The sequence below is a fragment of the Nyctibius grandis genome, chromosome 8, assembly GCF_013368605.1.
Source record: "Nyctibius grandis isolate bNycGra1 chromosome 8, bNycGra1.pri, whole genome shotgun sequence".
NCBI classification, from domain to species: domain Eukaryota; kingdom Metazoa; phylum Chordata; class Aves; order Nyctibiiformes; family Nyctibiidae; genus Nyctibius; species Nyctibius grandis.
The window spans coordinates 49,746,683-49,772,166 of NC_090665.1; the positions used below are offsets into that span (position 1 = coordinate 49,746,683).

Here is a 25,484-nt window from a genome sequence, read left to right on the forward strand (position 1 = left end):
GTGTCGGAGAAACCAGAGAGTCTGGAAGCATCTGCTAGTCATGGAGTTCCTTGCAGCATGGTGTGGATGTTAAAGGAGGAGTTTGCTCCTTTAGAAGTTCGGCTGTCCTTAACAAATCCTTATCAAAGTGTGAACAGGGAGCCGGTACATGGCCGGATCTGGAGCTGCTCCGGTGGACAAGGAGGTGGTGCCTCATTCCCTTCGGAGGGTTCACGAGATGTGTTTTATGACTTGCCTCGGGTCAGCAGATGAGCTGCCTATTTCTCTTTGCTTTCAAACTCACACAGAAGTTTCTCACTTCGTCTGCACGTTCTTTTCCGTAAATGACTTTGTTTTCCAATTTCCATCCTAAAGGTAACAAATCACATATTAGAACTCTTATGCTGAAAGGGCTGCGCCCATCCAGATTAACAAGAAATGGATTTACAGCTCTGCACTTGGCAGCTTATAAGGTAAATTATTTTTAATAGAATTGATGAAAAGAAATCAGAACTGAGCAGCTTATTTGTCTGAACTCTCTACTTGAACACTCTAGTTGCTACTTCTCATGAAAATATAAATTTCACATTTTCGGTGCATAGGAAAATGACCTATAAAGAGCCCATGCACAGGAAATCAGCATGTGCTTTTGTAATTTCATCCATGATGATACGATATTGCTTTGGAAATATTGATTAAATCATGCAATGCAACTCAAGATAGAGGAGTGTTCTTTTTATTATTATAGCTATTAATAGAAACTATCTCAAAGGATTTTATTTCACAATTTCTCTCTTTTTTTTGCTCCTTTTTTTTTTTTGCTCCTCAAGTTCCACATTCAGCTTCAATATGAATTTTCTTCACTATTATATTTATCTTTTAAGATTCAATAATAACAGTAGCAAGGAATGAATGAACAAAGACAGCATTTTCCTAAAGAATTGTTGTGATTCTTATTTTGAGATGGAGCATCTTAGAAACCTAGTCCATGTATAGACTAGCCCCAAAAGCACTTAGCTTATTAAAGGGAACTCAGATGAAATTTAGGAGTTTGTATTCTAGACTGCAATGTTCAACCCTTATGTGACCCGTAGGTGCCACAAGGTCGTAACAGCCTGTTCCTTCTGCAAAGCCCTCACGGCAGATGCCGTTCTGATTTGCTGTGTGCTCAAAGCTGATAGAAGGTGGAGTAGGTTGGCATCTGTGTGCCACTCTTGATTTTGGACTCGATGATCCCAGAGGTCTCTTCCAACCTGATTGATTCTGTGATCCATAAGCGGTGCTCCTCACTCTGTTGCAAGAGCACACAGATGTGGTAGATGGTCTTTAATCCAACTACCCCACTCCAAACGTGGCAGGAATCATCACTGTCACAGTCGTTCTCCTCCAAAAGCTCACCTGTGGGAGAGATGGTTTGCCTTCTATTAGGTAATAATCTGATAGTTAGGATAGTTGTCCAGAGAGCAGACCAAAGTCTCTCTTGGAGACAATTCAAACTGATATTGCCAATCAGCAGCTATGGCTGTCACGTCATGACCATACAACCAGCTTTCCCGTGGAAATGAACGGGAGGGTCATCAGAACAGGAGAGGGAAGGGAAAGCCCAGCACAGGTTGAGCAATGACGGTGTTGCCTGGACACGTGGCATACAACCATGAGTACGATTTGTGCGAGGAAGACACGAACCCCAATGTTTTAGCTGTTGTAGAGGAGGGTAGGAGTGGAAAGAAAGAAGAGATGCAAGCAGCAGCTTTTGTCATTTTGTCTGAAGATGGAAATAAAGACCCCCCCGCCTGTTCCCAGTGTTAGCTATGGACAAGCTAAGCCAATTTCCTGCTCCAAAAGCTGGATTTCATGAATCCCGCACTGGAACTCGGAACTTGCCCCAGGTGTGTGTAGAGAGCTGGTCACTAAACAGGCTGAAGACTCAGTCATGGAGCCGGGTACCTAAAAGTTATGAGATGCTGTGGATGCCTCGTGCTCTGCAGCTCCATGGCTTAGCTCTGTATTTGCACCATAAGCATATTCCTCTCCTACTTACTACAATATGAGCACTTGCTATATCTTGCATTATGTCTTGTAATTCCTGTGTTAGTTTAATTTTACAACCACTGGTACCACTTAGATATGCAAGCTATAAAATGATGACAATAATCAAATTTTATACATCATGGAATGAAGTGATGGTTTACAGCAGTCATAAAAGAAACTTTCCCCCGTGCACAATGTTGCATAATTAGCCCATTGCCTACAAGAATTTCTCTGCCTTTCTTTAATGTCAATCTCAGTGAATGGTTTCCAATTAATAATTTAGCTGAAAAAAAAATTTCTTTGTTTAATAGGACTTTTATAACAGATTTCTAGGATGGTTTCATTGCTGGGATATAGTTTTCATTATGCTATCAAATCTTCGTTTGTCTGGTTTTCCTGCCCTGTCAAGTTGATAAATCTCTCACATCCACTTAGGCAAAAAACTGTATCAGCAACTTATTTAATCACTCAAGTCATGTGATACGATATCCAATATGTTTTTCAGGTTGCACAAAGCTAAGCAAGATTTACCATGAGTTACTCACAGCTTTTGTTGTATTACAGTTCTTTTCTAAGTAAAATATAAAGGAGCCCAGAGATACCTCAGAAACAATAAAGCAATGTATATTGAGACAGGGCAACTTCTTGGGAAACTCCTTGGCTACTTCTTATCTGTAATCTGAATATTTTGTGAAATTTCATAACAGTAAAGCACAACTAGGCAGACTGGACGGAGTCACTAATTAGAGCAGAACATTTCAAACTCAACCTGTCTTCCCAGGCTGCATAATGTCCAATCCATTACACAACCAAGTACCATGTTTCAAGGTCTAAAACTATTTGATAGGAAAAGTGATACAAACTTTTACTGTCCATTGTTATCAAAGAGAAACTCCTGATATTTCCTGAAAATAGGAAAACCATTTCAGTATGAACAAATGTTACGCTTTCACAGGCATATTTTAACTGCTGCCTCCCTGGCATTGGTTCATTCTTGCCCTTCTTTTAGTGTCTGCTTCAAGGAGGTAGAGAACAACGAGGAGGTTTGGAGATTTAGCATCTCTTTTGCCCCTGTGTGTGCATTTCTTCTTCGGAAGCGATGAAAGTGAACTGGAGAAGGCTCGTCTCTGGGCTGGATGATGATGGAAGGCAGATCCCCAAGCAGTGAAAGTTATGATAGCTCTAGCTGGTGCAGTTAGGACAAGTGATGGTGAGAAAGCCGGCCTGGTTTCTCCTGCGAGTTCTGACACTGCCCCCAAACAAATTATTTCACTTTTCCTGTTTAATTTCTCTGTTTGTAAAGGAGAATTTATTAACAGTCATGTTGCCTGGGCTTTATGACTCTGAATGTCTTTCTCAAGTTTATTTTTATTACTGTCCTTTGACAGTGCCCCTTGCTGTTGCTAGACCTGGAAGAAGTCATAGTAAAAATTGCGTGTGTGATAGGAAAGAAGTGAAATGATATGAAAAATAAGCTCACAGCTCAGAATTGGGCATGCATGCTGTATATTTATCCTGGGAGCTCCTCAGGTGCCCTTCTTCTGTGTTAAGTGCTATAATGTTTTGACATTTAAAGAGTTTATGTGAGTGCTGGGAGACTGAGAGATCTTTAAAGACATCATAAAATCAGAATAGAGACTGTTTTCAAAGATACAGGCTTTAGTATAGCAAAAGAGAGACCTGTGGTGCCCAGGACAAGCCTTCCCTCCGCTCTTCCCTCGCACTCTCGTGCTCCCGGGGTCACGGCCGGTCCCTTTCCCTGAAGTGCCGCCGTGTAACCGGGGAGGCCGGGACACGTAGAGCTGGCTTTGGACCCCGGCTGCCCTGGGCAGAGCTGTGTCCCAGCAGTAACCAGGTTCATTTGCGTGCCTCGTAGGACAGCGCGGAGCTGCTGACAGCAATGCTGCACGGCGGGGCTGACATCCAGCAGGTCGGGTACGGAGCCCTGACGGCCCTTCACATCGCCACCATCGCCGGCCATCACAAGGTACGTTTCTCCTTTTCTGTACAGCAAATCACATAAGTGAGTGCCAATATTAGCAGGTCGTTTCATTTTAGGTCAATGGCGTTCAAAACAAAACTCAGAATTGGTTTAGTACAGCTAAATTTTATTTATCTGTTTGTACATTTTGGGAAAACCACATCTGTGCATGTATTTTTGCATTGATCAAAGGTCATAGATCTGTTTGTACATCTCTTGCCTTTATATAAATGTCTTTAATGTCTTAGCAATGTATGGCATTGTTTTCTAAATATCAAAGCGTTAACCAATAAATACATGAGGAAACACTGGTACGTGTCAGGATTTCTGAACCCGGATATGGAGTGAGGCTTCCAAATACTGTCTTTCTGTGTGAAGGAAGCACAGAAAAAGAGCTTTATTCCCCATTCTGGGTGTCACAGGCTCTACTTCATAGCTCTGTGATTTTCACTTCAGAAAGGGACAGGGGTTCTCAGTCCAGAGCTATTTTATCCTTCGGATTAGTGCACAGAAAACTTGTCAGGGTAAGTCATTTATAGCGTGAGTCTCAAACATCCATATTGATGTCTCCTATGGGTTGGAGACATCACTACGGGGAACAGAGGAAGGGAGAGAGGGATGAGATCCCCTGGGTGCCTATAATCAAGCCCTTCCCTTTCTAGACATGCTGTCAGTCATGAATGTGTTTTCTTATAATCTACCAGCTCAGTTCAGTCATTTCACACATCACCTCATTTCTGTCACCCTGGCAACAGCTCACTCAGTGTAATTTATTTATTTTTTTAATCTCTTCAAGTACTGGGTGTGCAAAATTACCTTGGTAATGAAGGGTTTATGACTGTAAACGTAGCCATGAATTCAGGTACTTCGCTTTTTATCTCCTTTGGGTCCATTAAGCAAGCAAAGGTTGTGTCTTCTGCTTGAGTAAGGGTTTTAACTTACACAGACTGCTGGACTGATTTATGGAGACAGAAACATCAGGATTTTTTAAAGAGAGATAATCAGCAAGAAAAGATAACTAAGAACAAAGGGGGAAATATCGGTGATATTAATACTTGCCTTTAAGCTATGAGTTCCATTGTGCATCTTAGACTTACAAATTCACTTCAAAAATAAGTTTGGCTGACTAGAACAAAGCGTGTGTGCAGTTTCCAACAGAAAAGAAGAACCTCTGTGTATGTACATGGCAAGAAAGAACACATGGCTTATGAGCTGCCAAGTTAGAGCAGGCACTGAGGTTATTGATGCAAAGCCACCTCCTCTGCTGCATTTTCAACCACCTTATACACACCCACACAAACTATTTACATATGCATATAGAAATGGTTACATAATTATTGAAAGGGAGAAAAGACACTTTTCAAATGGACAGTTTTGTTGGGGAAATGAGTCTTTAGAAATTTTCTGTACCATCTCAAGAAATCTGCCAACAGTTAAATACCTGGTCTGGGAAACTCTGAGGCTGGCCACTGGCGCTCAGCTGAGGAAGGGCGATGCTCCTTCACTGATGCAGCTTGGATTTTCTTTAACATATTGTTTCCATTTAGTCTGATAAATTACCAAATCTCTGGGTCAGTAACAATGCACCAGATTTTCATTTTATTTAGGCTTTCAAAGATGCTGATAGATCCCTACTGGAATGTGCAGTCAGGACTTTAATTTCCAATTAAGTTAATTACATATCTGAATTACTTTGAAGCTTTTGAAAATTTCACCAAGCAGTCTTTGCAAACTTTTGCAGTTAATACCTTTGAGTATTTCACCTTGTGTGTTAACAACACGTATACATAGATAGAGACAGTGCTTAACGTCACAGTAGTCATTGCAGGGCTCCAGGTTCTGTGGACACTGGTACAAATAATGGTACCAATGGTGAAGTGGTCACTGGGAGAACCAAGCCCCGCTTTGCACATCCAGCTCTGAACAGCTTGCACACCAGCACTCCTGCGAGTGAGAACTGTGTACCCGTAGTAAATCTTGTACCATCACTTGGCTCAAAAGGCTGCAGTGAGAGGGAAGGAGGCAGAGATCTACTGGAGCAGCAGTTTTAGTGCTAGCTAGTGTAATGAGGACATGGTGAGTGCCACGAAGGGGAGAAGTTGTGTCAGTGCAAAAGTTCCCCCCACTTCTAATGGAAATATACATTATGCTGTTTCACCCTCTGAAGGTATATATATATATATATATATATATATATATCTCCTATACGTATGTATGGGGGTGTGTGTATGTATGGGGGTGTGTGTATGTATGGGGGTGTGTGTATGTATGGGGGTGTGTATGTATACTTTGTCTGCTGGGGACCCTTCCCAGGCTTGAGGACACTGGTGAATTGAGCTTTACACTGCAGCCTCCAAACTGGTTCCAAAATGATTTAAATCCAACAGGTATGTTTGCACTTCTTGTAAAAGACACAGCTGGTGACAACCTTGCGTTACGTAGAGAGTCTGTGTGTGTGGAGAAGGTTAGACTGAAAGAAGGTTAATTTACAGGTGGTCCCAGCAAGGAACTCAATTAAAAAGCTGTTAGCCTTCAGTGTTCAGTCAGCAGCTCCAGCAGGGATCGGGACAAATCCATCTGCAGCATCTGTTCACGCCGGGGAGTGAGGACACGCCAGCAGGGCGAGCTGGCCGTTGGTGTTTGGCGGGTCAGCTCTGCGGGTGGAAGAGCCAGGCCCCTCGGTGTGTCTGTGTGCAGGCGGGGATGGGGGGTGTGCGCTGTGGCATTGCACCCCTGAGCGCCCAGGGCATCGGGACATCCACGTACTCACGCAGCTCTTCTTATTAGCTTTATGGAAATCCTCCCTGGTGTGTCCTATTACTAAAAAACAGATGAGGAACCACCATATCTAATTGTTCTAGGCAAGAATTATAATGTAGTTATTAACCAGAGTCTTAACTCTTTAATGATCTCTTTCACTTTTATGGAGTATGTATTTAATGTTTCCTCGGTGGGAAATGCAAAGTACTCTTCCCTGCATTGGGGTCTCAAGTAATTTTTAAAATGTCTGGGCCTTGTCCTGCAAATGTCAAAGGACAGCCTTGCTGTTTGTCTCATGTCTTTAGCTCCTGCTCAGCTTATTGAAAAATAAGGGTTCTCAGAGTCCAACGAGCTAAGACCATTAACGTGATAAGGAATAACTTATTGTGAGTGGTTTTGAAAAGCCCCTTATTTCTTCCTTGGGAATGATCAGATCTTCATCAGAAGGATTCTCCATAGATGGAGTGGCACTCTGTGTGACTCATCTGGTTAAACTGCTGGGCTGGGGACTCAAGATTTATAGGCCAAGTGCAAGCTTTGTCTTTCCTTCTTTATATTGCTTTGAAATTTTCAGTCAGCTGAGAAGCTCCTCTGCTAGATTAAATAGATTATTTTGTCCACAATTTCATGGAAATATGGAAGGATCTTTTCAGAATAAATTTAAGAAAGAGAAAACAGATTCCAATAAGAAATATAAATAGCAGAGGTACACACACCAATCTGTGCAACATAGTCCTTTACTACAGAAGAGGAATGACTATATTTAAGAGAAAGAGAGAATCGGGGAAAAAATTGCTTTGTTCCCCATTTCCCTGAAGAGTCAGTCTATGGCTTTTGCTCTTCACCACACCTGAAACCACTGGAGTGGTCAGTTCTCTGAAATTAGGGTACCGAAGGCCATCAGCATCATGATGTTCCACCTCATTTGAGCTAGTGGGGTGGATAAATATTTCATCTGCTCTCTGACTTAGTGCTGTATTTTGCTTCACCAAAACTATGCTGTTTGCCTACTTTATCTGTTAGTGGGAATTGCAGTTCTCAGTGGGAAGAATGAAAAATTAATGAAAAATTATAAAATAAGCTGATGACCGTACTAGAAACATTACCAAATAAGTCTCACAAATCTCTCATTAAGTCTGCTATTTTGAAAACATTAAGTGTTTCCAGCCCGAGGAGGTCATTGCTGAATAAATAATGCATGTGCCTCGTGCACATTTAGGTGGTGTCCAGTATTACTGCACTGGAAAACCAGTATCAATGCTTGTTTCATTCTGTAAACTGAAGTTGTCATTCTGAGATTACACCACCTCCGGGTGTGTGAACTGGCTGAGGGTTGCAGTCAGGATGGACCAGTGCTACTTAATTTTTGCCATCTGCAAACCTGAGAATCTGAAGCGTGAATGTGTTTGTAGCAAGGACCTGTTGGGGAAAGGGAGTTAGTCCCATCTTACACATTTTCTACAGTAATAAATCCCTTTTCACTTAAAGACATGTGTTACATCAGCATGCTTGTCACCTCCTGTCTTCACTGGAATTTTACTAGTAATAGGAGTACGTTCGAATGATTTAAGAAGCCTCAAAAGAGTTGTGGCTCAGGAAAGGAGCATTTTATTTCAAGACACCAGTACCTGCATCTTTCATTAATGATTTATCTGTGACCTGTGTTTCGTCTGATTGGAACAGCGAAGATAAAAGCAGATGCAAAAGCTTATTGCTGGTCTGATGTCTGCCCTCGTGTCTTACAGAAGAGCATGTATTAAAAATTTCAGTAGATGTTTTCCTAAGACAGACAATTAACTGTACATTCATCAGCAAGTTGTATTTAAAACATTCAGAACCCCCTTTAGCCATTTATTAATTCAGCCTGATAGAGTTTGTCCTAAAATTCTTACAGCTACACGGAGAGTTGGGAGTTGTAATAATTTAGTGCAAAAACACTTTGCAGGACATGACTGATCATATCTACATTTGCTAAATTGAAGGGAATTAGGCAAATGCTTGCCATTAATTATATTTTTATTTTAATAGCTTAGTTAATAAAGGAACTCAGAAAATCCTGATAGATTCTGTAGATATTTTAGTGTAAGGCTGTACAGAGGCTAGCACTGGTGCAAAGGCCTTACTTGTTGAAGTTGTCTTCTCATTTAAATTTTATCTGCTAAAAAGTCAATAATCATTGATTTTATTTTCTCGGAGGATTTCTTATCCCTTGCCTTTGTCCAAAAGACAAAGTCCTTATGTAGTCTGTCTTATGTTTTATTTTGTTGACTCCTAACCTTCAGAGCAGCTTAATTAATTGTCTTTGAAGCGAACATAATTGACTTGAATGTTCAAAAGCTTCTGAATAAACCTTTCATAAGTGAATTTTAAGAAAAATTACAAAGTAAGAGTATTGTTCTAAGTATCATTTTGAATTAAAAGTTGGCTATGTGAGGGAAAGGGGAGCAGTTGTTCCCCTTGATCTCCGGGCTGTGCCACTGTGAGCCCAGCCTGGGAAGCTGCCCTCCAGCCTGCTGTCGGCCGGGGTCTCGAGGTCCCTTCCAGCAGAGCTGCTCCACTGAGGAGCTCCCTGCCTTCCCTTCCCGTCCCCTCCTTTCCCTCCCCTCCCCTCTGGGCTGTGATGATGGCTACAGACCTCAGCTGACCGTTGCAGTTTCCAGCTCTATTGACCCCCTGCAACACTAAACACAGTCAGCAAGAGCTGCTCTCTCTGAAGCTTGAAAACTTCCCACAGGTTACAAGCTGCACCTTTAGTCATAGTCTGTCTTCTGAGGATAAAAGTCTTTTTTTGGTCTTTCTATAAGAATTCAAAGCTCTTTTTGCATCAGAAATTTCCCCCTTGCTTTCGGAAATAATTTTATCCTTGCACACCGCTCCAGCATACCCACCTCCTTGTAAAGCCTATGACAATTTTCAGTGTTTTCTAAGATTCCGTTCTTCTTTCTTAGCAAGGCAGCTTGTCTGTGAGACTAGCGAGATTGTCTCTGTACCACTCTCATCATTTACAGTTGAGTTTGCTTAATATGACTCACAAAATTCTTTTTGTCAGGAGATCACAAAGTAGCCAGTATGGTCCTGTTTCTACAGCTTGGAAAAATGTGTCAAAATTCATCTAGTTTTAAGTTTACCATCAGAGGCGGATCCACATTGCTCAACACAGTTTCTACATCTTGAAGACACACCTTGAAGCTTGTAGATGAATCTACATTTTGAATTCCAGCTTCCAAAGAGATGAAGGAGAATCGGAGTTGTGGTCACTTCTGTGGGTGTGTTATAGCCTCACAGGTGCACGCCTGAATTAAAACCAAACTGATCCAAAGAAGTTTCAGCCGTATTCTTGTCAAAGCTACAGGTCCAAACATCTCTTTTCAGAGCCTGCAGCTACAACTTCAGTTTTATGATAGAAAAAAATGTACTCAGAGAGGTGCTGAAGAATAATTCCATAGCAACACAGCAATCCTCACCTCCTCCAGCCTCCCTTCAACAGAAGGGCTTAGTCCTCGCCAACACTTACGTGGCTCCTATAATGTGCTGGACCTGTTGAAGCCCTTGGGTTTTGAAGAGACAGAGCTGGCCCTGCAGTGCTGCTTCCAGGGGAGGCTTACAGCTGATACCACAGTGAAATGGTTAAAACTGATGGGAAATAGACACTCTGGAATATGTCAGGGAATGGACCTTACACGGAGAACGTATTCAGTCAGTCTCATGGAAAAAATGTATTTCAATTTAAATTGTGTGAAGAAATAATCCCTGTACACTAATGTTGCCTGGTAACAGGTTCTCGTTCTCCGAGTACTTGCAAATGACACGGATTTAAATGACTGGCCCTATTGTTGCAGGTGTGAAATGATTTGGTGGTCCCAGCTTAGACAGCAGTTGACAGAAATGTGCGTCATCGCGGCTGGCATTAATTGGTGTCATCGGTGGAAGCCTCCACGGGGAGGTGCGGGTACACAGAGCATTGCACCAAGCTGGCCATTTCCCCTGCGTCATTGCTGCCAGCTGCCAGGGAGCTCTTGCCCACCACTGCTGTACTGGGGGTGATGCACGGCCCAGCATCCTTCATCATCGTTAGACTCAAATTAACATCCATCAAAAGGATATGTAGAACTACTCAAATAATCCATGGCACAAGCCCTTAGCGTGCACAGACTCCCTCGTGCTTCAAAAAATTAGCAGCCCTTAGGCGTCAATATTCAACACAGAGCGGTTTCATTCAGACTCATATTTTGGTAGTTATTCAGAAAGCCAGGTTTGATAATTCATAGCTGTGCAGGAAAACACTGGCCTCCGAAGACCAAACAAGTGGAAATTTGAAAGAAAACACTTAGGGTTATTTATTGAAGCGAAAGGGCTATTATCTTCTAAAATACAAAGAAATCTTTACACACGGAGGGAATTATGCTGGAGGATTTACCTTCACACATTTGCATTTAAAAGGATCTTTCATTTGGTTGTTTTTTTTTTTTACTTCTAAAAGCTCTGATATGTTTACTGCTCTTTGTTCATAACAGTTAAAAGAAAATTAAAGGTTATTCTGAGAAACTCCAGACAGTCATTTCTGTGCCTCTTACTTCATAAATCAGTCTGTTTACTGGCAAACCCACTTCCAGGCTCATTCATACAGCATCAGTGACATGCAGTGTTCAGTTAAAGAACTGTAAGGCAATCACTTTTACACGTTGGACGTGTTTTTTCACCATTATAACTTGCTTGTTTGAGGCTTTTTGCTTTTTTTTAACCGGTGATGTAAGGTTTCGCAATCTTGTTTCACCAGCTGACCACGTGTGTGTGGTACTTCCAATGGGAATTTTCTGTTTGTCTCCTTCCAGGCTGTTGACATTCTCTTGCAGCACGGAGCGTATGTGAACGTTCAGGACGCCGTTTTTTTCACCCCGTTGCATATTGCTGCGTATTATGGCCATGAACAGGTAATAATGAACAGGTTGCACCGAGGCAACTATGGGTTTAGTGTTAGATATTTTTTCCCTGGAGGTCACAAACTAAATTGGGGCCAATTTTAAGTTAACAGAAAAAGTGATCACTTAGAGAGCAGGATTTTCCAGGAGGTGCCGTGCCCATGCCGAGTCCAACTGCACTTGCTTCATTCACACAGATCATGGACTTACTGAAACACAGTGTGAAGTTCTGACCAAAGCTGGCGTTGGACCTTCCCGTTCTCTTTCTTTTAGTGAAGTATAATTGGCATGTGGTTAATCTAGCAGCCCAGTCATTTGCCCTGAATAGTCCTTTTATGTACAATGTAATGATGGGTCTGTTTTGGCTTATGCAGGTCATTCCCTGCACCTTTTTTTAGCTAAAAGCCTGTATTCTGGGAGATTTTCCCGTTTCAAAGGATGACCCCTAGGTAGAGTGCATTCTTCATTTCTGTGCGAGTTACCTCGAGTGCATTGACGAGTTGCAGGAGAAGCTTTTGAAAGAGCAGAGCCCAGAAGCACAGATGACTGAACGTGCTCCACGTCTGTGGCTGAGGGACAGCCAGGGTGTGAACCACGGGTGTGTTCCTGAGATCCTTCCTTTGGTATACATGCGCCTCATCACCCAGTAATGTGGAGAAACTCCTTGTGTGTCGGGCTGAGAGATTAGTTTGCTACTTTGCCGTAAGCCACTTCTGAACAAATAGCCAGAGTCTTGTGAAACTGTGCTGGCAGCTCACACGGTGCTTGTGTGGTGAGATGCTGTTCAGAAAGGGAGCCAAGGCTCTGGTAGGTGGACTTGGAGGGCATTTGCTTTATTGTGCTGGCTGGTCAGTGAAACAAATACATGTGTCTTGTGCCTAGTCCTCTACCTTACATAACATTTGAGAGAATGAATGAGCACTTGCTTTGGAGAATTTAAATATTTTTATAGATATGTAACTTAAAAATGAGTTTTCTATGGGATCTCCTCTCCCTGTTTCAACTTTAAAGACATGGCAATTATAATATTACCCAATGCAATATTCTACCTGATTTTGTCAAAAGATTTATTTTCATGTGGTATTTTAATTAACCTTGATCAAATATTTAGGTAACCCACCTCCTACTAAAGTTTGGAGCTGATGTGAATGCAAGTGGTGAAGTTGGAGACAGGCCTCTCCATTTGGCTTCTGCCAAAGGCTTTCTCAATATTACAAAGCTCTTGATGGAAGAGGGGAGCAAAGCTGACGGTAAGAAAAGATATTTTAAAAAATCAACTTTAACATTGTATTTTATAGACAGAGTCAAGCCTTGAATCTTGAATTTAACTTCCTAACATGTACTCTGTGTGTGTTTGTGTAACATTTTTGGGCAACTGAAACAAAAAAAATAGCAGTTAAGTATGCTTGGTTTGTCATCGCACGTGCATTCTGTTTCCATTAATAAGTTAGAGGTGAAAAACAGCAGCAGAAAATAGAATGAAGATTAATATACAGAGGCAGCTTGCTATTGAGACACTCATGCAATCAAAGAACACGTGGCCATGTGGTAGGTATCTCCAATCAAAATTACTTCAATGCAAAGTGAACTCCTAGTGAATGAGATACAGATGAAGGATTTTAAGTCGAAATTATACAGCAAGTAATTTAAAATAATTGAGATGGGAAACTGCAAATGGTTCACAAACAATTCCACAGAATATGGAACCTTTTCAGCACGTGCTTTATTATGCTACACGAGCTTCGTACGCTTCATTGTGGGACATTTTCTGTAGGAAGAAGTGTAGGGGGGGGCACATAATGGGTTGGACAGGTACAAAATCTATTGGCATGCTTTTGGTGTTCTGTGGAAGTTAGGAAACTGGGTGTTCTCCCTACAGGTGGTCTCCACTGATGGCACTAAGACTATAACATTACAGTTCAGTGCTGTGTATTTTGCATGTGCCGCGTTTTAAAATATTTCCCATTGTAATTAGTAGTAGCATGCAACTAGTAGTACAGCTGAATTCTTGCGCTTGCTCTTTTGTTCCCTCTCCTTACGCTGTTTCAGTAATGTAGAAGGCACAAAACATATCACACTCCAGCCTTACTTTTCCATCGCTGTGACACTTGCGTCATAGGCATGTGCATGCACACTTGTGGCCACATCCTACAAAGTCTTAGAAACCTTAAACCTAAGAGGTCAAATTTTATGCATATTATGATTACTAATGTAGAGATTCTTAAATATTAAAGAACAGTAAAATTATTTGGAAATTAATTTCTTATCCTCAGAATAAGAGAAGAAAAGTTTTTTGAAAAGGAACAGTATGTTACTTGCAAAAGTGCTGCTTTTTAATACATCTTTGGACTACATTACTCTTGTTAACTCATACCCACAATATACGAGGTAAAATGTTAGTCCCCTTGAAGTCTGTGGCAGAACTCCCATTAATTTCCGTGGGGTTAGGGTTTTACCTAGGGGCACCACAGCCCACAGTCCTCGGTGTGACTCTGTCACCGTTTCAGATTCTCTTCTTTAAATTCAGTATCTTCAGCACTGGAGAAAGAAAAAGGAGGCTGGAAGCGGGAAGTCTTTTACTCACAAAGTATCACACTCTGAAACCTGTTTTAAATATAGCAGTGGAGGAACAACTCTAAAATGCCCCAGAATGAAAGTAACTGGTGAAAGAACCTGAGGAAACTTGGGCAATGTTCTGCGCAGAGCAGTCATTGGTGTCATAAACTTGAACTATTTATTTCAACGTAACCCAACTGACTCGTTGATCAGCTCCAAGGCCATGGCAGCTGCAGAAAAAGTGACCACTGAGTCAGGCTGAAAAGGTCAGAACACTGCTGAAATACAGCAACACCTGGAGCCTACCAACAGCCAAAGCTCTTCTGCAACCCAACCACGGCATGTGAGACAATCGTGCCAAAGAAACGTACTACTCATGTAGATATCATCACAAATGTTTGTATTTTACATGTGCATGTATATAAACCCAACATGTTTCAAGTACATTTCTCCAGATACTAATCTCATTGTTTGATTTAACATAAACACTGTAGGGAAAGACATTGGTCTTTTAATGAAATTTGTCTGCTTGCAGGAGTACGGAGCCGCCTGGAGTTGCAGCTCCTTTTTTCAAGTAGCTTTGAAAGCCACTGTCACCTCTGCCAAATACAATCAATTTTAAATTTAAAAGCAGGGTTTGGTATTAAAAATCCAGGCACATACAGTCATTCATCTCTGAATATTAAACAGTTATCACTCACCGGGACTTCATCGGTTTCCCTTAGTTCTTTAAAACAGACTTGCACTGTCTTTTTTTCATCCTTTTGCTTGCTGAAATGGCTTCAGCTGCTGCTTTCTAGCTACGTAGTGTCTCAGTCTTAAGAATAATTTCTACAGTACTCAATTTTGTTCCAAACAAGAATTTAGTATTTGCTCATTTTTACTGTTTACTGGTAAGGCAACATGAATTTTTAGTCTCTGAGTACCACGACAGTTGTACTATCTATCCTCTATTTAATATAAAAATACATTAAAATCTCAATTTGAAGAACTCTCCCGTACTCTTCTTTAGTAATTCCTGAATCAATATGATGTACTTTTTTGCCATAACTCTCTTCTAAAGTGTTTTTGACTGATTTTGCTTTGTTTTGACTCTGAACTACTTCTTTTTAAGACAATGTTGTGTTTCATTTAGGAATCAAAAAGCTATCAATTAAAACAAAACCCAGCATCCCGTGTTGTAGTTATATATCCTTCCAGAGGCAAAGGAAATGGCTTACAGGCATTTGACAGCATTTCCAACGCATAAACAAAGCAGAAGATATACGTTTCCTGCCTTGCTCCTTCTTGCACCTTGTGTTGTAGAAGCTCATGGCCCTCAGACCCCTGATGTCCTTCAGGCCGTTCTGTCGGTACATGTTCTAAACCCCTGACATTTATTGTTATGAGACTTTGACATTTATTCCCCTCTTATTTATTGCACTTCAGAATGAATCTGTGTCTGGTACCGCATCATAACAAAAACTAAAGGCTAACATGTCACATGAATCTATAAAGTGAAGAATTATTTTAGAATAGAGAAATAAAACAGTTTTCTTTACTCCTTTTAATATCAGACTGCTAGGAAGGTTAGTGGGGGCAGTTAATGAAATTTGCAGGCCACAAGCTTAATATAAGTTACAGGAATTCCTTTTTTTTTTCTTTTATTTTTTTACCTGAAACATAATTCATCTTTGGAACTATCTGTCACTAGACATCAGTGAAGTTGTCAGTTCTGCTCGTTTTAAAGGACTGGTCATTTCTGTGGGCATTCAGCATTACTTCAGCGAGGTTTTAAAACAGGGGTTTACTTTCATTTTCTCCTTATACTCACAGAAATCAAAAGAAGACAGAACCTCAGAACGTGTTTGGTTCACCCTTTGTCCCAAGGAGGCTCAGCTAGAGGAAGGAATTGGTCCTGAGAGATGTTTGTCAAAGTTGTACCTAAAAGCCTGCGTAGCACAAGTGTGGACACCTCTAAAGGACAGAGTATTCCTTAGTAGTCTGCTAATTCCTTGTAAACTGTCTCAAAGACCTGGTGCTAGACTGAACTGAGACCTGAATGTAGGTCTCAGCAGACAGGATTTGTCAATTCTATCAGTTATGGTATCAGCCGGTTATGATTGTTCTATCCTTAAACATAGCAAGAAATATACTAAGAATCACAGAGATAACTACCATTCCCACCCAACAATACTATACTGTGTCTCCAATTTTGCCCATTCTTTTATATAGTTTCATGTTATGTCAGAGAATACTCCCACCCTCTCAAATACGTGAAGCACATACATAATCATCCTTGCAGGTGAAAGGAGACGTTGAGCAAAATGAAAACATTGGAAATCCAGATGTTTGAATGAGTTCTCCTCTTCCTTTCTTGCCTCATATATATTTATATTTTAATAATGACTACAAAAACTACATCTTTACTGTGCCTCCTTTATTTTGTTTAAATTTCTTTTTTATCACTGTATAACTAATTTTAGTCCTTGACCCTGCTACTCAAGGAAGGTAAGATAAACCCTAAAACCAACGTGATTTTCCTTTCCTAAGAGCAGCAGTGAAGTATGTTTCTAGTATTTGTAATTAATGACTATTGTTCCACGTGTTTGGAATAACTCAGTGAATTACTTTCTTCCATATAGTGACTATGTAGCTTACTTTTTGCTTCACATTATGACATACTGACAGCAGTTGTTCTTTCTAAGGGTCATTTGTAACTTGTGATTCATTCGTGGAAAGCTACATCAAAACATCCAACACATCTGCTACTGGAAGAAAGCAACTATACCCTAAGTCCAAAAAATCATCTTGACAGTGTACTACAGATGACACCAAGTAATGTAGTTTTGATATACAAAATCTCAGAGAAGTTTCAATTTTAAAGAAATAGGACCATAAATATTTTAGCAGGAGATTTTGTAACATAGATGCACAGCACATAAAGCATTGCTAAATACCCAAAACCAGCTGTGTTGAGTGTAAAATACTTTCTTTGGTCTTTTTCTGGGTCAAATGGCAGTGAACGCTCAGGACAACGAAGATCACGTTCCTCTGCACTTCTGCTGTCGGTTTGGACACCATGAAATTGTGAAGTTCTTACTGCAGAGCAGCTTCGAAGTGCAGCCGCACGTGGTGAACATCTACGGGGACACACCTCTGCACCTGTGAGTCACGGGAAGGCTGGTTTACGTGGTTTGGGCCCCCTCAGAACGCTGGTGGTGGTAACAGCTCTTTACTGGCTTCATCTTCAGTGCGTGTTACAATGGGAAGTTTGAAGTTGTCAAGGAAATAATTCAGCTCTCGGGAACAGAAAGTCTCACTAAGGAAAATATATTCAGCGAAACAGCTTTCCACAGGTGAGATGTTTAAAGCGCCGTTATCGACACGATTCCACTGGCACGTGCACACAGCACAACACCCCAAATAACAGATGTCTCGGCAGCAGCCGGAGGAGGAACAAGGCAAGCGGTGAGCTCGGCATGGATGGGGAGCTCCTGTCCTCAGACACGGGAGAGGACGCGAAGTGGGAGGTAGAACCAGAGAGTGAGTGGGGAGAGAGCAAGTGAGAGTGAGGTAGGAAAGGCATGAGGCTCCTCAGCACCAGGATCAGTAACGGCTTCTCTCTCTGTCCAGTTTGGAAGCTGAGTTTAGAGCCTCTTCTGCCTAGGAACCTGCTGAGTCTAAGTACTCTAAGTTAGAACTGAGGTGCCAGAACACGGTTTGGTCACAATGCTGTAAGTTTGTAAAGTGTTTATTTAAGAAGCACTTTGCAAAACAGTCTGTATTAATTTTGCATAGCTGTACAAAATTAATTTATACAGAAATAATTAGAATGTTTCTGAAATGACAGCAATGAACATGCTTTGATGCATTTGCACATTTCTGAAGATCCTTTATTCTATTGCTACATTTTTATCTCTGTGTAATTCTTTTTAAATTTTTGGCTCCCCAAAGTATTTGTCCTTTTATGGACTACAGCATTCACTTTCCCCTTTATTTTTGCAGCGCTTGCACCTATGGCAAGAACATAGAACTTGTAAAATTTCTTCTTGACCAGAATGTTGTAAGCATCAATCACCAGGGAAGAGATGGACATACAGGTAACGTCATCACCCTTATTGTGTATGAGTGCATACACCAGCACTAAAAAATTTGGAAGCCGTACACGATCAGGACTTCCAGGGTAATTCCCTGATAATTCGATGATCAGTGTCCAATTACCTTTCAGACAGATCCCAGCTCTTGAAATGTTTGCAGGCAGGCATAGAAGTGATAGGAGTGCAGTGAGGCTGTGTCAGGCTCGTTAGCTTGTGTATGAGTAGCAAAACCTGATGTGAACTGACTCTCCCGTAGTTAGGCTTCTGAGTAGTTTTAAGAATTGGCCCAAGCAGTACTCTGCGAGAGACTGAGCATGTAGGCTAGAGTGTCTGACGGGCTGCACGCCTCCGTGTCCCTACTACAGGCAATGAAAACGAGCCGCCCTTGTTTCTACTTACTCTTCCTCACGTACAAAGTTGTTACGTGTGATTTGCAGGTGGCAGAGTAAATGCTGGCATGGTGTGTAGCAGGCAATAGATTTGTTCTTGCAGCCTTAATATTTTATTTTCGTCTATTGCCTCTAGTATTTTTTGATAATATATTCCTTTATTGAGGAAATCAATTTGTGCTTTATAGTGGCTGCCGCAAGCCCTGTCGTGCTGTTCTGACCATTGTGCTTACCGTGCTTCTCTGATGCTGTAGGGTTACACTGTGCTTGCTACCATGGCCATATTCGACTGGTACAGTTCTTACTGGATAATGGAGCTGATATGAACCTGGTAGCTTGTGATCCCAGCAGGTCCAGTGGAGAAAAGGATGAGCAGACCTGTCTGATGTGGGCTTATGAGAAAGGTATTTCAATTTTCTAGTTTCTGCTACAAAATCCATAGGAACAGTACACGAAAGAGAGAATAGTACAAAATAACCCCTCAGTCCTTGTACTGACAGCTCTCACCATCTGCTTTCCAGTTCCTGGCATGAAGGGTTATAAAAAACAGCCCTTTTATTTATTTTCTCAGATATTCTGTTAAACATCAGTTTAATTCAACACAAACTCATGGACAGGAGTATTTACATGCTGCTAAAATAGAAACCATACAGCCTGCTCAGAAAGGCTGTTTCTCCCTCTGGTACGTGCCTGAGGAGTTTTAATTTTATTACTGAAGGAGGCATTACAATGAATCAGAGTCAGTAACCTTAAATTCTTGCAAATATGGGTCAAAGCAAGGCATTTTCATGGTTCCTGTTATACTGTCCTCCAGGTACAGTAACGTGCCAGGTTTCTATCCTGTTTTTAACTCCATGACTCCTGGGACATGCCCCCTTTCTCCAAAAGCATTGCAGCACCACGTATTATGAGAATGACCGTAATATAGTAAAACTACGGATTTCCAAAAACCTGATATCGGCAAAATACTCTGTAGGAAATCACTGAGGGAAAACTCATCCTTGAAAGGTTTGGAAAAGAATTTTGAATGTTGCCAGGCAGAAGTTTGTGCATTAAACATCCGAGGGGGTGAGCACGCTGTGCACGCCCCGCTCCTCTGGTGCCTTGCGAAGGAGCACGATGAGTACAGCCGCTGTCCGCAGCAACACAGCGTGCGAATTTCATCTGGTTTAGGACACCAGGACTGGAATATTTTCAGGCACCAGTTGTCCTTGTAAGGTGCGTTGAAGACTATTGTCAACTTCCGTTTAAGGATTTCTGTAGCAGGGTTTTTTCTGTTGCCATATATCACATTTTAGGATTAATGGACTCGTGAAAATAACATGCTTGTTTTTATTGGCAGGTATCTCCCTATATTTCTGTAGTTAAGAATCATAGTATGTTTTAGATTAGCATCGCTGTGTCTTTGTTTACATGTTTTATAGGCACATTGTACATTTTTTTTTAAATCCCCTTATTTTGTATAAATCAATTTTTAAAAAAAAACTATTGCGTTTATCTGCAAATCCTTATATTTCCTCTTTCTTTCATAGGTCATGATGCCATTGTGACCCTTCTGAAGCATTATAAGAGACCTCAAGATGAATCACCCTGTAACGAATACTCACAACCTGGAGGAGGTATGGTCTGAGAAATCACTTTATTCTCTACCTAAAGGGTCAGATCCAAAGACTTTGGAGCAATTCTGACTGGCACAGAGAAAATTAGAGTCATGAGAATCCCCATTTGCCAGGTTCCCCGTATTTATGACAAAAAGCACTCAGCTCCCACTTAAGCAGAAAAACAAGAGATTAAATTTTTGGTACGTTTTTTTCTTTAGGAAAATCTAGACAGCACAATATGGTCACAGCCCAGTTGTCAGAATTTGTTAATCCCATCTGAGCTGCTTTACAAAATCTAGCTGATACGAAAGGCTCGCTGGCCACCTTTAACACCAGGGAAGTCAAGATCCTTCTCCATGCAAGGCCTCATCCCGATCACGGGTGTTTGTGTGCGTGTGTGTGTTCTCCCCCCTTTGTTTGTCATTCTTTAAGCAATCGTTGCCTCGTTAATTTATCAGCACAGATGCTTATACTGTCTTTGAATTCCATGAAACTCATTCTGTTCTTTCATTTCAGATGGTTCCTATGTGTCAGTTCCATCCCCCCTAGGAAAGATTAAAAACATGACTAAAGGTATTCTCAATGGCAAGGGACTACTTGAACTTTTAGGCTCTTTCTACCCAAGGTGTTTGTCCGCCTAAACACAGTACACAAGATTCGTTCTTCCTGGAATTTTCTTTGTTCAGAAATGTAATGATGTGCATAAGCAGCAGTGATATTTCCCTAGGATAATTTTAGGAAACAACATACTTAGCTTTGTTGCTCAGCATCATGATAATTCCTGCATTTATCTTATGTTCATTTACTTTAAAAAATATATTTATTTTTATTTCTTTGGAGAAAAGGATGTGATTGTGCATTCATACTAATCAAATACACACGTATCCATGAATGCAAACAAATATCATATTGAATTCCACTGTAAAATGCCTGGATTATCATTACAAGAAAAATTCTCCCCAAAAATAGTTTGTGTTAATCTGAAACACACATAGATAAAACATTCAGGTGAATATTTGTACTTTAAAATATTTCATTTTTTGTGGTGCTCTCAATTTTCCACTTCAAATATTCACTCTGGATGTAATCAAATCCTTACATCCTTTACACAGCAGCACTGAAATGTTCCAGTTAGAAATGTTCCGATGAACCTTATAGTAACAAACCAAAAAGATCAACAAGGTAGAGATGTTTGCCAACTAAATTAAGTTGCAAAATTTAGACTCCACATGTCACTGAAGAGTCAGTCAGACCCGGAGTAGCATCCCTGGCATTAGCAATGAGCACTAGCCATGTGGGAAAAAGGGAACTAATTCTCTGTATAAAGAATTTTACGTGACCATCCCATGATCCAGGCAGAACGTGCTTATGGAACGGGGTTCATCGGTCATAAGGTTCTAAAGCCAAGCCCAAGGCAGCCGTAGCGCTGCAAGTACTTGTCTGTTGTTGGGGTTACTGTGGGTACCGAAGGACAAGGGACCAGGATTGCCAGTGGACAATTCACAGGAGGAAAATCAGCTTTCACTGTGCGATGCTTTGTGCAGTTGAATGCTTACAGCCTGTCCTTCCCCGAGACCCGCGTTTTACCGACAGGAGAAGTGTTTTCTTTTGCAGAGAAGGCCGACGTTCTCCTCCTCCGTGCTGGTTTGCCATCCCATTTCCATCTTCAGCTCTCGGAAATAGAGTTCCATGAGATCATCGGCTCAGGTACCGGGAATAGGAATGCATCCGTTTTAGATGTCTGATGGTCATAATAAATAGCCTTGTGCATATCTATTTTAAATCCTTTTAGGATCTTTTGGGAAGGTATATAAAGGACGTTGCAGAAATAAAATTGTCGCAATCAAACGGTGAGTTTGTCAGACTTTTCCGCCTTGTTTGGTTGATGACCTAGCTTGAAGCATTAAAAAAACCCATATTTTATTATATTTTTGCCTTGCTGTTTTCTCTCATGTAAATGCCAAGCTATCGAGCCAATACCTACTGCTCCAAATCTGATGTGGACATGTTCTGCCGTGAAGTTTCCATCCTCTGCCGACTGAACCACCCATGTGTCATCCAGTTCGTGGGAGCTTGCTTGGACGACCCCAGTCAGTTTGCCATCGTCACTCAGTATATTTCTGGAGGGTCGCTCTTCTCCCTGCTTCACGAGCAGAAGAGGTATGTCGCTCGTTCTCTGCTTGGCCTCGTGGTACAGAATTAGGAAGATTAGTAAGTCTACGCTGATGGAAGTGTTATTCATTTCAGTATAGACCAATGGAGAAAGGAACACACTAGAAAAATTTTAGCGTTGGTTCAGATTATTGGGTGTACAAGGGAAATTAATAAGTAATTACAAAATTGTTGTTTAGTCATTATTTTACATTATATACATTTACATTACATAGATTATATAACATTAGTTTGTATTTTAAACAATTTTAAAGATTCCATGATTTACAGATATTTTTTGTCTCTTTAATAACTTTGAGCAATATTTCTTTTTCAAAATATAGAACTCTTGATCTGCAGTCTAAATTAATCATTGCTGTAGATGTTGCCAAAGGCATGGAGTACCTCCACAATCTCACACAACCTATCATACATCGTGACTTGAACAGGTAAGCTTCTTTCTTTATCCTAAAAATTGAGGGAATATGAAGCCCCAAAGCGACAGTGGTCGTCTGCAGTCTCACCTCTACTCGCAGGCTCTTGTCGTTGTGGGGTATCTCACTACCACTGATGGAGCTTGGAGGAAGGTCTGCTTGTGTCAGTTGGCCTGGGGAACTGGGGCATTGTCCTGGTTTTGTGGGGATAAAATTTATAGAATCCCTTTTCTGTCCCATGTTGTTCCAGTGTGTGCCCAGCTGTGGGCTGGTGATGGAGGCCATGAGCAGTTAAACCCAGGGCAGCTGCCCCAGGCTGGCCCCAGGTGTGTGCTGTGACATTGACCCCAGGGGCACTATAAATGGGAGAGGTGCTGGGGATGGGGGCTCTTGGCTCTGCTCTCCCCTCCCTCTTTCTCCTCAATGGTTGTGATCCCAGAAGGAACTTGCCACCACTCTGGGCTGAGTATAATTTTGTGTCTTTTGTATTAGCATTGATGTTGGTTTTCTTATTTTATTAAATCTGTTTAAATTTTAACCCACGAGTCTCCCTCCTTTTCCCAATTCCCTTTCTCAGCTGGGGAGGGGTCTGGGGTGATAGAACAACTGGTTAGTGTTTAGCCCTGGGTGCAGGCTGAACAGAGACAGGCACGATGCTTTCACATTCACTGGCGGCTTTAATACACTTTAGTTTAATGGCTTGACAGGCAGTGGTCAACTTCATGCTGATAATAATTTCATGGGCAGGTACCTTATCTGAAATGAACAAAATATTTACCCCCCTGTCTGCATATACACTAGAGCTGTGAGATAGCCTTTGTACAATTTCTGCTATCTATCTAGTGTATTTCCCCAGTAATCTTTTTGGAATCCAAACCATTAATTAATTCATTTCACCTACTTTTGCCCCTCTAAGAATTAAGTGCTTAATTTAAACTGGTCACTAGTGCCACTGAGGTCAGTGCAGAGCTGCGAAAGCCTCCCAGGAGGCAATCCCTGCCGTTTGCTTTAGGTGTCTGGCTGGAAAAGGGAGGCGTGGGGCTGAGCCGGTGCTTGTTCAGTATTGGTCCTTTTGGGTTCAAAAGGGTATTTTCAAAAATGAGTACCTGCTCTTGAAGTCACATTTTTTTTTAAACACAAGAATAACTCTATTTGTGGTTATGAAAGGAAAAATATCCTTGCAGACTGAAGAAGAAAATCAGATCACTAAGTGCAAAAGAAACCGCATATTTCTTTATTTTAGTCTGAAAAATGCAGTCTACAAACCCTATCACTTCAAACCGTCTTCTGGGATTTATGTGCCCTAGGTTGGCAATATTGCCACAAATTCTGCTTATACTCTGGCCGCAGATTTTAGCACACTGCTTTATTCATCAGCTCCGATGTATGAGTGCATCCATCTGCTCCTGTTACAACTGCTGCAAGCACATCACAATGGCCACGTTAAGCATCGCCAATTACACACCCAATTACTTTATTTGAACGCACAGACACGGTGTTTCTGCAGGGGTATGGGAGATGTAGAATGTTTAGAAGGACGTTGCTGATGCGTTGTATTCATCCCTGTATATTGACTATATGGAGGCTTAATCAAAGCATATGACTATAAGCCATATTTACTGTAGCAGAGATACATAAATTTTGTCTGTTGAGTATTTTAAATGCATTTTGGATTGACTAAATACTTTCAAAAACCATGCCACTTATCAAAATTCTTTTAGCCTAAGAAAGCCTGAACCCACGTTTCAGAGGCCTTTGAAATGCTTCATTTTGACATTTCAACTTATTTTTTCTATTCTTCCTAGGTTTTTTTATTTTTTAATTCTCATTCAAATTCCAAGTTTTTTTAAATATAATTCTACTTATCAAATAAATCTTGAAAAACAAAAATGCTCTCTGATTTCCTGGTGTGCTAGTGGTGCATGATACTGCTGTTTTCTAGTCTTTAGGGGGACGCCCTGAATTAAGTCACCTTTGGGTAATGTCAGCTACGGCTCCTTCATTTTCTGTCTCCTGGTCTTGCTATTCCTCCTCAGTGCAGAGCACGCTCGGCCCTGACATCTTGTCATTAAGACTCTAATTTTTTTTAATAACTGACGTGATGAAATGCTGAACACTTAGTTCATTGGTTTCTGTCCTTATTGACTGGATTTCCCACACAGGCAAATACTTTCTTCTGCTGTCCTGAAGGATGGCTACAAATACTTCTTTAATCTGTTCTGTTTTTTTTTTTCTATTTTCCATTTGGGAATTCTCAGTTCCTTTTCAGCATAGCACCGTGCTTTCAAATAACGCCTTGTCGCCTTCTGTTGTTATTTCTTTTCCTTTTCTTTGTTTGTTTTGTCTTTTTTACCTCAAATATTTTCCCATAATCTGTTTCTCGGGTTGTTTGGCCCATTTGTTACAGAAAAGCATCTCTGGCTGGATCACTTCTAAGAGCTGAAACCCAGTGCAGGTGTGTGCACTCACACAGTTTCTGTGCTGATACCTGAGTATATCCTGCACCGAGACCTTGACGTACGCAGAGAAAACCTGTTCTTGCTTTTCTAGCTATGGAAATAGTCTCAGGGTGTGCGTATTTCAGGGAAGGGTGGTGAAATACCT

At 41.1% G+C, this 25,484-nt stretch overlaps 1 protein-coding gene across 1 annotated transcript in view; it reads left to right on the forward strand.

The window, feature by feature from the left end:
- The window catches only part of TNNI3K (TNNI3 interacting kinase), a 51,496-nt gene that overhangs the window by 6,083 nt on the left and 19,929 nt on the right, over positions 1 to 25,484 (forward strand). The window contains exons 4-17 of the mRNA XM_068406307.1: positions 355 to 452; positions 3,887 to 3,997; positions 11,584 to 11,682; positions 12,782 to 12,920; positions 17,228 to 17,372; positions 17,460 to 17,564; positions 18,214 to 18,308; positions 18,949 to 19,098; positions 20,227 to 20,313; positions 20,812 to 20,868; positions 21,910 to 22,002; positions 22,088 to 22,145; positions 22,261 to 22,455; positions 22,791 to 22,895. Coding sequence (XP_068262408.1) covers positions 355 to 452; positions 3,887 to 3,997; positions 11,584 to 11,682; positions 12,782 to 12,920; positions 17,228 to 17,372; positions 17,460 to 17,564; positions 18,214 to 18,308; positions 18,949 to 19,098; positions 20,227 to 20,313; positions 20,812 to 20,868; positions 21,910 to 22,002; positions 22,088 to 22,145; positions 22,261 to 22,455; positions 22,791 to 22,895 — 1,537 coding nt within the window. The remainder of the gene's footprint in view (positions 1 to 354; positions 453 to 3,886; positions 3,998 to 11,583; positions 11,683 to 12,781; positions 12,921 to 17,227; positions 17,373 to 17,459; positions 17,565 to 18,213; positions 18,309 to 18,948; positions 19,099 to 20,226; positions 20,314 to 20,811; positions 20,869 to 21,909; positions 22,003 to 22,087; positions 22,146 to 22,260; positions 22,456 to 22,790; positions 22,896 to 25,484) is intronic.